The 15,847-nt window shown below is 32.5% G+C and overlaps 1 protein-coding gene and 1 long non-coding RNA gene across 2 annotated transcripts in view; one reads left to right on the forward strand and one right to left on the reverse strand.

The window, feature by feature from the left end:
• The window catches only part of LOC306650734, a 1,184,502-nt gene that overhangs the window by 521,916 nt on the left and 646,739 nt on the right, over nucleotides 1–15,847 (forward strand). The window lies entirely within an intron of this gene.
• CFAP47 (cilia and flagella associated protein 47) overlaps nucleotides 1–15,847 on the reverse strand; it is a 400,269-nt gene that overhangs the window by 299,856 nt on the left and 84,566 nt on the right. The window contains 3 exon segments of the mRNA XM_079122986.1: nucleotides 7,976–8,185; nucleotides 10,747–10,942; nucleotides 14,406–14,565. Coding sequence (XP_078979112.1) covers nucleotides 7,976–8,185; nucleotides 10,747–10,942; nucleotides 14,406–14,565 — 566 coding nt within the window.

The following is a 15,847-nucleotide window of genomic DNA, read 5'->3' on the forward strand; positions in this document are numbered from 1 at the left end:
GCATTAATGTTTTAACCCATTTAACTCTGGGTCTGATTCATTCTCTGATAGTATCCTTTGCATATGCAGTTTCCTATCTATTCAAAACCAGCAAGGTATCTGCAACAGAAATGCTAAATGCACTTTTAAAAATACAAGAAATTGGCCCAAAGGTGTTAGGTGTAGTCTACACAAATACCAAATTATGCATTGAATAAAACAATAATCAGAATTAGTTTTCATTATTTCTCACTTCTCTTTTACTGTAATGAATGTTTTTAAAAAATAATATAGTTTCCCATTTAAGTGATAGTCAATGTCCTACTATTTTCATGGAAGGAAGAATAACAAGCTTTATTATGCATTAAAAGTGTTTGTGAATTCAAAACAAGGTCCTTAATGTGCTACTGTATATAGGAAGAATTAATATAATTAATAGTTGTCTATTAATAAAATTAATGGCTGTCTATTCTCAGTTTTAAACATCAGAATGCATATTTTAAAATATATTTGTCATCAGAAAATAATTCAGTATATTTGTAATTAAGACAAATTTAGAATGAGATGAATTAACACATTAATTAATTATGTAGGAATTATTTCATCATTAAAACCCTACAAATGCATTAATTGATCTGTATGATCTATACAAACCAGTTTCTCAGAACCAGCAAGTTACAAAAGTAAACAAGATTGGAAGTAGTCATTTTTAAGAAAAGACCAATAATTTTCTTAAGCCATATCCCATTCATGATAAGGAAGATTACAAAATTTTATTGGTTTTGAGTGGATAACTAAGTCTAGCACTACTCAGGAGTTTGTGTGCCAAGCATTTCATAGAGTAGTCACTTCAATGACAGCTTTGCTATTAATGACACAAGTGCTTCTGAACACCTACCAATCACAAATGTGCAGGACCACTGTTCTTAATATTATAAGAACTAAAATAGCTATTTTCTTTGAAGACAAAATCATATTTTATATGGAAAAAGAGGGTGATATTTAGAAGATGTATCTTCAAATTTCAAAGAAGACTACAATGTAGAAGAGGGCTGTAGAAAAACAGCACAGTATCCTGAAGAACCCTAGCTATGACAAGACACTAACCTTTAGTTACTAGGACTTACTATGAGCAGGTCCAAGGTCTAGAGGAAGTTTTTGAGGCCGTTCAGGATCTGGATGTGGACAGTAAGGACAGTGGCTGGTTTTTCCACAAAGTATTTCAAGATTCTATCCACTGGTGCAGATATGCCACTGTATGTCAGCTGTCACTAACCTTGATTTTAGTTAAGCTTCATCTACTAAATACCCCTGTACTATTCTTCCTGTACATTTCTAATGTGCTTGTCCTTTAGTACATAATGTGTGGCTTACTAAACCATCAAATTCTTCCTATTCAATTAAGGAATTATATACCATATGACCCATAAAATCTTAAAAATAATTTTATTCAATATTCTTACTAAACCAATCATGATATAAATAAAATCCTAGAACTTGAAAGGTTAAACAGAAGCAAAATTGTACAATAGAAATAATGAGTTTTGACATCAAATCTAGGTTATACTGGGTAAAGCTGCAAAAGATAACTGACATGGTAGTGTATCAGATTCATCTGCTGTAAATTTGGGATTTTACTTGACAATAGATTTTTTGAACAGATTAAATTAAATAATGTATTACTAGACTAAATAAAAACCATCCCTAAAAGAAAGATGGGTATCTCGCCTAAAGACTACCAAGGCATATGGATTTTCAGTTTTCACAGCACCATTTATTGAACAGGCTATCTTTTCTCCATTGTAGGTTTTTGGTTCCTTTGTCTAGTATGAGGTAACTGTATTTTTGTGGGTTTGTGTCTTCTATTCTGTACCATTGATCTGCCTGTTTGTTTTGGTGCCAATACCATGCCGTTTTTGCTACTATCGCTCTATAGTAGATAGTTTAAGGTCTGGTATTGTGATACCTCCTGCTTCACTCTTTCTGCTCAGGATTGTTTTGGCTATTCGAGGTCTCTTATTCTTCCAGATGAAGTTCATGATTGCTTTCTCTATTTCTATGAGGAATGTCATTAGAATTTTAATTGGAATTGCACTGAATCTGTATAGAGCCTTTGGTAGAATGGCCATTTTGACAATATTAATTCTGTCTATCCAAGAACATAGGAGATGTTTCCATCTTCTAAGGTTTTCTTCAATTTCTTTCTTTAGTGTTCTGTAATTTTCATTGTAGAGGTCTTCCACCTCTTTTGTTAGACTTATTTCCAAGTATTTTATTTTTGTTGAGGCTATTGTGAATGGAGTGGTTTTCCTAATTTCTCTTTCAGAGGATTCATCACTTATGAATGGAAATGCATTAGATTTATGCATATTGATATCCTATTACTTTGCTGAATTCATTTATTAGTTCTAGAAGTTTTCAGTGTAGTTTTTTGGATCCTCTAAATACAGAATCATATCATCAGTAAATAGTGACAGCTTGAGTTCTTCTTTTCCTATTCGTATTCTGTTAATTTCTTTGGTCTGTCTTATTGCTCCGGCTAGAGTTTCAAGAATGATGTTGAATAAAAGTGATAAAAGAGGGCATCCCTATCTTGTTTCAGTTTTTAGAGGGAATGCTTTCAGTTTTTCTCCAATTAGAATGATGTTGGCTATGGGCTCAGCATAGATAGCCTTTACAATGTTGAGGTATGTTCCTACATATGTAGTAAAATGAAATTAAAACTCTATCTCTCACCCTACACAAAACTCAACTCAAAATGAATCAAAGACTTAAGAATTAGACCAAAGACCCTGCACCAAATAGAAGACAAAGTAGGCCCAAATCTTTATCATGTTGGCTTAGGATCAGACTTCCTTAACAAGACTCCCAAAGCACAAGAAATCAAAGCAAGAATCAATAAATGGGATGTATTCAAACTAAAAAGTTTTTTCTCAGCAAAGGACACAATCAATAATGTGAAGAGAGCCTACAGAGTGGGAGAAAATCTCTTCCACACGCACTTCAGATAGAGTACTTATCTCCAAAATGTATAAAAAACTTACAAAACTTTACACCAAAAATACAAAGAACCCAATCAATAAATGAGCCAAGGAACTGGACAGATACTTTGCAGAAGAAGATATACAGGTGATTAATAAATATATGAAAAAGTGTTCAACATCTCTAGTAATTAGAGAAATGCAAATTAAAACAACTCTAAGATTTCATCTTACTCCAATTAGAATGGCTATAATCAAAAACACAAATGATAATAGATGTTGGTGTGGATGTGGGGGAAAAGGCACACTTTTACATTGCTGGTGGAGTTGCAAATTGGTGAAGCCACACTGGAAAGCAGTGTGGAGAATCCTCAGAAAACTTGGAATGGATACACCATTTAATCCAGCTATCCCACGCCTCAGTTTATGCCTGAAGGACTTAAAGTTAACATACTACAGTGATGCAGCCACATCCATGTTTATAGCAGCTCAATTCACAATAGCTAGATTGTGGAACCAACCTAGATGCCCTTCAACACATGAATGGATAAAGAAAATGTGGTATATATACACACAATGGAATATTATTCAGTCATAAAGAAGACTAATATTATGGCATTCGCAGGTAAATAGATGGAATTGTTGAATATCATGCTAAGTGAAATAAGCCAATCCCAAAAAAACCAAAGGCCAAATGTTTTCCCTGATAAGTGGATGATGATACATAATGGGGGTGTGGGCGTGGGGGTAAGAGAAAAGTGGAGGAACTTTAGATTACATAGATGGAAATGAGAAGGAGGAGGGGGAAGGGATATGAAAAATGGTGTAATGAGACAGACATCATTACCTATGTACATGTATGATTACATGAATGGTATGAATCTACACTGTGCACAACCATAGAAATGAAAGGTTGTACCCCATTTGTGTACAATGAATCAAAATGCAGCCTGTAAAAACTTAAAATTTTTTTTTTAAAAACTACCAAGGCAACACCTTTTTCTAGTGGTAATGCTATTTCCTGGCAAATATTGACCACTGTTCTACTATTTAATCTCTCTTGATGGCATTTTTCCATGTTCAGTTTTTGTAGGTCAGTGCTTCACAAACCTTACCATGTAAATAAATAATCTGGGGATCTTTTTGAAGTACAGATACTGATTTCTTAGATATACCTCTCAAACAAGCTCAATCTCACTAGCAATTTCAGCATCAGATAGGGACTTGTTAGATATGCACAACTGCAGGTTGCACTGTAGACTCACTAAACCATGATGTCTGGGGTGTGACTCAGAACCTGTTTTTATTGAGACCCTGGTGTTTGTCAAATGCAAGGTAATATTTGAGAACCACTGTTCTACAGCAAGGATTCTCAACTTTGGCCTGTGGGACTTTTAAACTTTCAGTGTCCATCCTCAAGTGAATTTATCTGAGTTTCTCAGTGATAAGAAGATGTCTACTGTCTAAAACCTCCTATTTGATTCTAATGCCTAACCAATGTTGAGAACTACTGCTCTAGAACAGGAAAACAGCTATATCTAAATATTACCTCCATATCTACTTGATGAATATCATTTAGATTTATTTCCTTTGGTTTAAATTTTAATTTTTAGCTACCCATATCAGCTCTCCTATAAAAGTTTATTTTTTCTCTCTTTGCTCTAAAGTTATTCAATTCAAACTTGAGTACTAACACCTAGAAAAGCTATATTCAATTTTGAGAATAACAGATACATGTTAACTATTTTGGGGATTAAAAGGTGCTTAGAACATCTCACAGTTCATGCTTCATTCCTAATTACGAACCCTCAATTTGTGTTTGCTATTTGTTCAATGAGGAACTCTAACCCAGGTTAACCCCTTGGTTACCTGAAACATGTATTTGAAATCAACTCTTGAGTCTATAAAACACCCTAGGTTGGAGGGTAATCATGGGAAATAATAAGTTTCCTTTGGTATTCTTAGGATTCCTGTGAAATGAATGACTCAAAACATAATTTTCATTCTTGTCAAGGTCTAGCTAAAGTGCCAGTCAGGCTGTGAATTTATAAAGCAAGAGCAAGTGGCACTACTTCATTCTGATAATTACACATTTCTACAGGATATAATGCTTACTCTCAGCATAGAGTGGAAACAATGGTGCAAAATAGGGGATTTCAACATTCTGGCACTGCTTAAAACATCCAATCTCTGTGTGAATTCCAAGAACAGAGACATTTTCAAAGACAAGAATAAACAACAACTCTGAAATGCAATGATTTGGAGATCATCCAAAGCAATCTTCATCCCCACGACAAATAAGTTCCTCCCCATGTCCCTTCTTCCCTTCTTGTGCAAATCTGTCTTATGAAGAGAATCTTTTGCCCCAAAATAGACTCACTCTCTTAATAGAAGAATGCTCATATATCTATAGTAGTCATTGAGATCATTCTAGAAAATCAGAATACTAATTCTAAAATTAATGCCAATTCTGAAAACATTACTCAGTTATTGCTTAGATTGTGTTTAGATTATTCTAAACACTTTATAAACATGTTCTTATTCAGTTCTCATAATGACCATCTGCTCAAATTATTACATCTCCTGGTATGCTTCCTCTAGCTGATACAGAGTTATCCCATACTCTTTGTCATTAAGCTGGGTATAGCCTCTCAACTACTCTGGAGGCTGAGGCAGAAGGATCACTCAAATCCAGGAGTTTAAGGCCAGCCTGGATAACATAGTGAGACACCCCTATTCAAAATAAAACAAAACACAACAAAAACAAAAACTTTCTTTCTCATTAAAATAATTTCTTTTCCTTGAGAGATTATGATATTATTTATCAATTTTTGTCTCCTTCATTACAAGTGAAGCTCTATGAGGGCGGGAGTTTATTGTTTCCCAAGTGCCAAAAGAAAGCTAGGTATATAGTTATCACTCAGTAAAGATCAAATGGATGAATAAAAAAGTAAGGAAAAAAATCAACCTGATAAGAATCTTTTTCATAAATAAAGGGAATGAGATACACCACAAGCAGGAACACAATTTTTGTTTTTGTTTTCTTTTGTTTTGTTATTTGCGGTGGTAGGAAAAAAAATGGCTTATCTTATCTTTCAAAAGTGATAGCTATTACATGCTGTCACCAGCTCAGAATTATGCAATGGCTCTTCATTTCATTCAGGGTAAAAGCTTAAATCCTTGTGATGGCCTCAAAGACCCCACATAGTCTGTGGTAGAGTATTCAGTACCTCTCCAATCCTTTCTTCTACATTCCTCCCTCACCCTTTGCTCATTCCACTTAGGTCCTCATAGACCTTTATATAACCACCTAGATGATCATTCACCCACCATTCCATCCCGAGAGGATATTCCCAGCTATCTTCCTAACCCCACCCACTTCAAATCCTTTTTTCAGATCCCATGCTCTTAAGGGAATCTCTCCGGATGACTGTATGTCATAATACAATCCATTTGCTTCCTTGTTGCAACTGTCTACTGGGCTCTTTTTCTTTCTCCTATAGATTCTATCACATACTAGACAATTTATATTGTATTATATTTTAATGTGTTTATCATTTGTTTCCCCCTTTAGACTCTAAGCTCCATGACCAGAGACCATGTTCTGATCCCTGATATAATCTCTAGTGCCTAGAACAGTGTGTGTATACGAAAGACATTCAGTATCTATCTGTTCAATGAATGAATTGAATGTCTCCATGTTTATTCAGAATGTCAAATTGCTAATTAATAAAAGTAAATAAAAAGAAAGTCAAGAAGAAAAAGGCTGAATTTATGAGGACAAAAAGAATAGAATAAGTTGATCTAGAGCAGAGGTTGATTCTTAAAGCAGCAATGAGAGGAATTATATTATGCCTTGGCTCACTCAAAAACTATTCCTATCAGCACTTAAAGATATTTTACAAATAGACACAAAACTCCATATAAAACTATAAACTTATAAAATAATACATATTTTATTTAATAAACATGCTTTGAGTATTGTTGAAAATAATAAAATATTTTAATTTTTACAAGAAATGCATGTTGCTCAATTTGAAATTTTATTGATGTGAAATGTACAATATCAAAAAGCACTTAAACAGCACTTTAACAGTTGTTTTGTTACTGAATTTCAGTGTACTACATTTATTTGATGTCCTTCACAAGCTATTAATTTAAAATATTTGAGTTTTATGACATTTTATGTGTATCCATACATAATAAATTTATTTTTCAATAAGTCATTTAAGAGTTGCTGATGGAAGTTGTAACACTCTTTTTTTTAACAAATACATAAATATTCATTTGATTTATGCTATTACCATGGAGACAATTTATGAGTTTTGACTAGTAAATTTATATATCAATAAAAGTACATGAATAATATTCCTGCCCTTATTGAGTAGACCTTAATAACTATCATGACTATTTGTCAAACATGGAATTTTAATTTTGTGTGCAGGGCAGGGGAGAAAAATAGAGAAACAAGGGAAAGAACAGGATGGAAAGAAAAGAGAACATCTTTTCTTATTCTTTGGAAAGTCCATATGACATATGATAGTGCTACTCTCAAGAGTATGTTCATAATAAAAATTTCTATATGATTCTATTACCCTTCAGCATCATCTCTGGGCCTGTTTTAAGAGAATCCATCAAACCAAAGCACCAAAAATAACAGCAAAACAAGAGGCTACTTTAGCCGCCATATCTCATGCACTATTTTACTGCTTACAGATGAGGACACTAAGAGGTCCAGAAGTAAAACTAACAAATCCAGAATTCAGCCCTAGGCAGCCTAACTCCAGAGTAAATGTCAGTAAAACCACTACTCTGCTGTTTCTCATGAGACCAAATGCGTATGTGGCACTTTAAAACACACACACACACACACACACACACACACACACACACACACTTTACACCCAAAGCCATTATATTAAATGCCTTCCTTTTGACATTTTATAATGTTGTAGGATATAAAATTATTATTCTTCACTGTCAAGTATAAAAGTATCTACATTTAAATATCTTACCAGTTATCTCCATCATCATAGAAAAGAAGGTTAGTGAAAAACGACACAGGTTTAGAGGATTTGAAACTGAGGTGGCAGTACAGCTCATTATTAATTCCATTGTTGGATCCTGTGATGATATTGCCTTTTGGAAATGTCACAGAAAGAGGGTGAATCTCATCATTGTCATGAAGCCTTTCTGTGGGAATCTGGAAATTTAGAATTGAATTTCTGTTTAAAAAGAAAAAAAAAAAAAAAAAAAGCTCAAAATACCAGCAAGGAATTTGACTTAAATATTTATTGCTTTGATTTTTGAATTATCCCAAAGATCGAAATGACAAATATTTACATTATATACTACACTGTTATATAGTATTTTAATTGTTATATATTTTTATAATTCAATATGATTTCTTCATTGACTCCCTATAGAAGTTTGTTTTAACATTTCCTTACTTATGGGGGAATCTTATCATTCACTTTTAATTTATTATACTTATTATCAGAGCAAATAGCATATAAGATAAGTCTAAAATTTTTGAGGCTTACACTATAACTATAGAATTATGCACTGTCAATTTTTATAAATAATCCATGTTTGATGTAGAAAAGTGTATATTATCTAATTGTAAAGTTGAGTACTTTATACATGGTAAATAATGAAGCTTCTTAAGTATCTCGTTCAAATATTTTGTCTTCTAGATACCTCAATATCTGAGACATGGTTTGAAATATCCTACAATGATTAAGGACTAGTTAATTTTCACTGTTATTTAAATTCAGGATTTATTTTAAGACTATTGCAATTATGCATATAATTCTAGAATTCTGATTGCTTCTATGTGAACTATAGCTTTTATAATTCATTAATGACTGATTATATTAAAAATGTGCTTATTAAGGTTCTTTAAATATGACATTAACACTGCTTCTCAGATTTATTTGGGATATGATCTTTTATTTTTTCCATCATTTCCTTTTAGTGTTTCTCAAATGAGGGTGGTTTTCCTCCCCTAGGGACACATAGTAATGTGTGATTTTTATTTATTTATTTATTTTTTTTGCCATAATGTGGGAAAGATACTATTGGGAGGAGATTAGATATGCTGCTAAGCATTCTACAATGCACAGGATGGGGTTCCACAAAAAAAAAAAAAAAAAAAAAAGAAAGAAAGAAAAGAATTATCCTCCCTTAAATGTCAACAGTTCTGAGGGTGAAAAATTCTGGCTTTACTTCTTTCTCTTTGTCCCTAGGCTTCATCTACACATCTTTTAATAGGCAGTTGAGCATTTTTCTAATACACTCTAACATTATCCTTTACTCAGAGTAGTACATTTACGTTTTATTGCAGTTACTCTGTTTAGAGATGTTTCTATAATTTTTGTTTTAATTTTCTCCTGCTCTTGTTATTATTCTTTTCTCTCCCTTTCATTTTTAAAGTTAGCTGAAGTTTTGTTCATCAGTTTGTTTCTATAGTGTTTTGTTAGCAAGGTACACTCTTAGTATTTTTTATTTTATTTAATTTTTATTTTTACAGACTGCATTTTGATTCATCGTACACAAATGGGGTAAAACTTTTCATTTCTATGGTTGGACACACACTTAGTATTAGCAAATGCCCTTAAAATTTTACCCTGCAAACCTTTTTTAAATTTATAAAACCTTTGTTGGATTAGTTTTCAAACCTATTATTGTATAATATGTTAATTACCATTTTTAATCTTATTTTTAAATTTTTTAAAAGAAATTTATTTATGTTCTGTGTCAGATAATTCCAATACCTGAATTGCTTAGATGTCTAAATCTCATGCTGGCTATTTGTGCTGACTCTAAATTATAATGTCATCTATATTGGAAATTTGACTTTTTTGTAAATCTAACAGACTGAATTGTACTATAGTATCTAAATGTAACATTCAGAAATCTGAGACAATTCCCGAGAGTCCTTCCCCTTGGTGTACAAACTTTGTATAAATTGTATCCCTTGAATGTTTGTGCAGCCCTTAAATATAATGGGATATCACTTCTGAGATTAAGTTACATTATATGGCAATGGTAAAGGGGATTTCCAGATGTAATTAAGTTTCCTAATGATTGACTTTGAGCAAAGCTGACTTAATCAGGTGAGATCTTAAAAGGCTTGCAGGTCAGAGACAGAAAAGTCTGATAGGTGGTACACTGTTGTCTTTGGATTAGTTAGTTACCATGCTGTGAGTAAGAGCCACATGGCTAGGACTTTAGGTTGAACTCTGAGAACTGAGAGTGTCCCCAGTCAAAAAAGGCACATTAGGCCTAAAATTACAAAGAAATTAGTTCTGCCAACAACCTGATAGCTCAGAGCACAACTGAACCTCAGATGAGACTGATGCTTCAGTCAACAGCTTGATTTCAGCTGATTGAGAGTGAACAGAGGATGCAGCTAAGTCAACCTGGACTCCTAACTCACAGAAAAGTGTGAGATAATAAATTCATGTTTCGTGAGATATCAGGTGTATGTTTTTAAGGCACTAAGTTTGTGCTAATTTGTCACAAAGCAATAGAAAACTAATTTAGTGAAGCTTCAAGCTTCTTATTCCCAAAGACACATCAAAACATTTTACAAGAAAACACAATGAGTGTTACAGATAACTATGAGGAGTTGTTTTGTATTTTTAAATTTCAATACACAATTAAACATTTTAATACTTCTTTTCAACTATAAAAGCAAGTGAAACATTACATATAACTCTTATTTAATAGATACATATAAAAGAGCACATAAAGATGTGGTAAATTCACATTAAGAATTTACCTGAAATAGTTTTGGGGTAAAATGTTGACATCCATCCCAGTTGTTATATCCAAAGGAACAGGAGTAAAAAATATAAATGGTGGATCAAACAATATCTTTGGTGATTTCATCTCTCCAGTCAGACACAACATTCTATAGCAAACTGGATTGTCATTTAAATGCATAGGAATATTAGCTGTATATTTTATACACTCACCTAATTTTAAAAAAATTTAAATTGTATTAGATTAGGACATAAATGAAAAAAAAATTATAAATACCTGCTAAAACTTACAAAACATTAAAATACCCTATGATATATAGCTCAATGAAGTAGACCAGGTTACCCAGAAACTAGATTTGGCCCACTGAAGAATTTAATGCCTAATGATGTATTATTGAAAGAAAAATATTTTAAAGTGTAACTTTTCTAGAAATGGAGCAATCTCCTTAAAGTAAATTTTCACTGTTTGGGGGAAATAAATATACCTCGAGAAAGCACTGCAACAGGACTTCCTTTAAAAATTGTTTTCTCACTTTATTAAAAGTGAGAAATCCCTTTACAATGTGCAGGATGAAGATGAGGTCAGACTGCCATAGAAACCTAATACACTACTGAGAACAGGATGTGCTGAGATTGAAGGAATGTGCCCTCTCTCAGAGTTTTAAGATAGGAAGATGCTGCTGTAGTATATTGGCCAATTTCAGCTATTAGGGAAAGACAAGAAATTCCCATGTGGCAGCTTAATTTAAGGAGAGGCAGTTTGCATTAGAGAATAGAGCTCAAGATAGCAAAATGGAGGTTAGTTCCTAAGGATAGATTCCATCACAGAAAGTGGTCAACATCCTTTCACAATTAGTCTGGATAAATTCCTAGAAACCGGGCCTACCAAGACTAACTCATGCAGAAATGGAAAACCTGGACAAGTAAGGAGATCAAGTCAATGAACGCAAAGTTTCCCGCCAAAGAAAAGCCCAAGACCTAATACATTCACTGCTAAATTCTACCAAATATTTAAAGAAGTCTTACCAATTCTTCTCACAATCATTCAAAATAACTGAAGATAAGGGAATACTTTCAAACTCATTTTATGAGACAAGCATTACCTTGATTCCAATGTCAGTCAAAGATACCACAAGTGAAGAAAATTACAAGTGAATCTTCCTGATAAACATAGATACAAAAGTCCTCTGCAAAACACTAGCAAACTGAAGTCAACAGTACATCAAAAGAATCATACATAATGACTGAGTGGGATTTCTCCTTGTGATGCAAGCATATTTCAACACATACAAATAAAAATGTGATACATCATGTTAACAGAATGATGAAAATATGCAATCATCTCAATAACTGCAAAAATAGCAGTTGACAAAATTCAACATTGACTATGATTTTTAAAAAATAGGTATTAAAGGAATGTATCATTGGGCACGGTGACACCTGGCTGTAACCCCAGTGACTCAGGAGGCTGAGACAGGAGGATCAAGGTTAGCCTCAGCAACTTAGCAAGGCCCTAAGCAATTTAGTGAGGCCCTGTCTCAAAATTAAAAAAAAAAAAATCAAAAGGATGGGATGTAGCTCAGTGGCAAAGCATCCCTGGGTTCAATCCCCAGTACCAAAAAAAAAAGAAAGAAATGTTCTCAACAAAAGACAAGCCAGATATGGCAAACCTATAACTCCTCATATACCAAACTGCAAAGCTGAAGAGTTTTCCTCTGACATGAAGAACAAGACAAAAATACCTACCAACTCTAACAACTTCTATTCCACACAGTCCTGGAAGTCCTAACCAGAGTAATTAGGTTGCGATAAAAAAAAGTGAAAAGCAACCAAGTTAGAAAGGAAGAGTTCAATTGTCTTTGTTTGCAGAAGATATGATCCTACATACTAAAAATCTTTAAGAATCCACCAAAAACTTTCAGAACTAATGAATTCAATAAAGTTGTAGAATACAAAATCACCATGCAAAAATCACTTACCTTTCTATATACTAAAAACTATCCAAAAACAAATTAATAAATTGATCCATTTACAATAGCATCAAAAAGAATAACATACTTAAGATAAAATTAACCATGGAAATGAAAGTTCTGTAAATTGAAAACATTAAGAAATTGATGAAATAAATTAAACTCACAAATGAATGGAAAACATATTTCACATTCATGGACTAGAAGAATCAATATCTTAAATATCCATAGTATTCAAAGCAGTCTGCTGATTGGATATGATCTCTGAAAACATTTCAATGGCATTTTTCACAGATGTAGAAAAAGCAATGCTAAAATTCATGTGGTATCACAAATGACCTCAGTATGCAAATCAATATTTAGAAAGAACAAAGGCAGAGGCATCACACTTTCTCATCTCAAGCTATATTAGAAAGTTGTCATACTCAAAATGGTATGCTCCTATCATAAAAACAGACACAAACCGATGGAACAAAAAGAAGTGTTCAGAAATAAACCCTTACACATAGAGTCAACTAATCTTTGACAAGGGCACCAAAAATATGCAATTGGAAAACTCTCTTCAATAAATGTTAAGAAAACTGGATATTCTCATGTAGAAGAATGAAATTTGATCCTTTTCTTATGCCATATACAAGAAACAACTTTTACAGAATTAAGATAACCTTAAATCTTTTAAGAAGAAATTGAAATATCTGAGACCTTAAAACCTGTCAAAGAAAACAGGAGAAAACCTCCTTGACACTGGTCTTGGCAATGATTTTTTTGGGTATTACACCAAAAGCATAGAAAACAAAGCTGAACAAGTGAGGCTACGTCAAACTACAAAGGTTCTCCATAGCCAAGGAAACAATCAGCAAACTGTAAAAGCAACCCATGGATTGATAGAAAATATTTGCATGCTTTATATCCAATAAGAGTTTAATATGCAAATTGTCCAAATTGAGTTTACTATTAAGTGACATAACTCAATAGTCAAAAACAGAAATGCTTTTATTAAATCTACCAGCAAAAGACCTGGTAGATTTAATAAATCTGTATGCAAAGTTTCCCAAACATTGCATACAAATTGACAGCAAGGATAGAAAAATTCTCAATATCACCCATTAGAGAAATGCAGATCAAAACCAAAATGTGATAATATCTCCATCAATGAATGAATTAAAAATGAATTACAGCACACTATATCTAGTGGCATTTCATTCAGTCTTCTAATTCTGCTAATTGGGACACAATGCTGGAACCTAGAAGACTTTGTTTTAAGTGAAATATTTTATGATCTTAGTCATACAGAATCTAAAAAGTGTCATATTCATAGAAGCAGAGAAGAAGGTGATGTTCATCAGGGGCTTTCAGGTGAAGAAAATGGGGAAAGAATGATCAAAGGGTTTAAACTTTCAATCATAAAGTTAACAGATTCTGGGGATCTAATACACAGCATGGATAATGGTAGTAGTGTCAATCTATGGTAAGAACTATACAATATATAAGTATACCAAATCATTATGTTGTACACCTTGAATGTATAATGTTTGTCAATTAAATATCTTAAAAGACAAAAATGAGATAAAATTACATTATTTTTGGTTATTCAAGTAAAAGAGAACTTATAGTATATAATCTAAATTTTTTGCAACTGTATTAAATACTTAACGTATGAATAATGAATTGGAATTGTATCAAAAGTATAGGAGAAAAGTACTTACTTGGACAGAAATTTATGGAAACACTACACTTTTCATCTGGTTGCAAATGACCAGTCAGTATACTAAACTCAAATGTGCCATTTTTGAAAGGTTTGTCATTATCACTAAGATCCAAAGTCCATTGTACAACTTGTTTTGAAATATTATGTAACAGAAGAGCCTGTTCACACACACAAAAGTTTTTTGTGACAAAAATGGTAATATACATCATAAAGTTTAGTTGTATTGTGATATCAAGTTGATGGGACTATGTACAAAGTCAATGATTTAAAATTATAATCCCAGATAAAATGTTTTCAGTGATGTTAAGCAAACAAAGGGATATGAAAATTAGTTCAGAGTGTATTTTAACAACTATGAAAAGTACACAAAAGACATAGACTGAAATAAGATCAATTGAAAAGGTAAAAATCAATTATACTAGCTAGCAGCAATGAAAGTAACAAAAATCCTCATTTACTGATTGTGAGAAAGGAAAATGGTAAGTCGGTTTGGAAGACAGCTGGGCACTTTCTTATGATGTTAACCACAAAACTACCATAAAATTCTTCAATCTCAAGTATAAATATTTACATAAGTGACTTGAAAATTTATGTTTATACAAAAAACTTTATGTGAATGTTCATACGTAGCTTTGTTCATAATCACCAAACAATGGAAGAAAAAAATAGAACCAGATTTCCTTCAGTTGATGGGTGGATAAGTAAACTATAATGTATCCACAAATGAAATAAAATTCTGTGATAAAACAGGTGAAGTATGAATTCATATAAAATATAAGTGGATATTAAACTTTTATAAGTGAAAAGTGTCATAGCCAAATTACAACATATTTTATAATTAAATTGTATTGAGTGTGTGTGAGTACATGCGCGTGTGTGCTTGTACATGAGATAGTATACATACAAATTTTTCCTGGCTTTATTTCTTAAAAAGCCTATTATTTGTCATATACGAGAAGCAATCAGTACATTCAATAACCAAATCTTGGTTTCTAAATATCATTCTACCATAAAAGGTTCTGAGGTGTCTTGAAGAAAATGTTAGTAGAACTTGAGCAAGTAAAGTAAAAGATGAGCATGGAACATCTGGTAGTGACAATAATTTGGAAAATGTTTAAAAATTTTAGGGCCAACCTTAAAGAACTCCTAAAGGCCAAAGCTGGAAAATTTTTACCAATAAAATAAATGATGTCATATTGGATTATAACTAAAAGCATAAAGTAAATTCTATAGGTGGATTCATACTGATATGCTTAGTAATGAAATAAACAGGAGGAGAGAATATTCTTTCTTACAGAAAAATTACAAATAGTATATGTAATGCTCCCCTTCAAAACCCCCTATCCTTTCATTATGGACTAAAACTAATCACTCATTTCCATAGTACAGAGAATGAAACTGATAGTTATCTATAGAGAAATACTTATTACTTTGTATATT

Source organism: Sciurus vulgaris (genome assembly GCF_902686455.1).
Source record: "Sciurus vulgaris genome assembly, chromosome: X".
Lineage (NCBI taxonomy): Eukaryota > Metazoa > Chordata > Mammalia > Rodentia > Sciuridae > Sciurus > Sciurus vulgaris.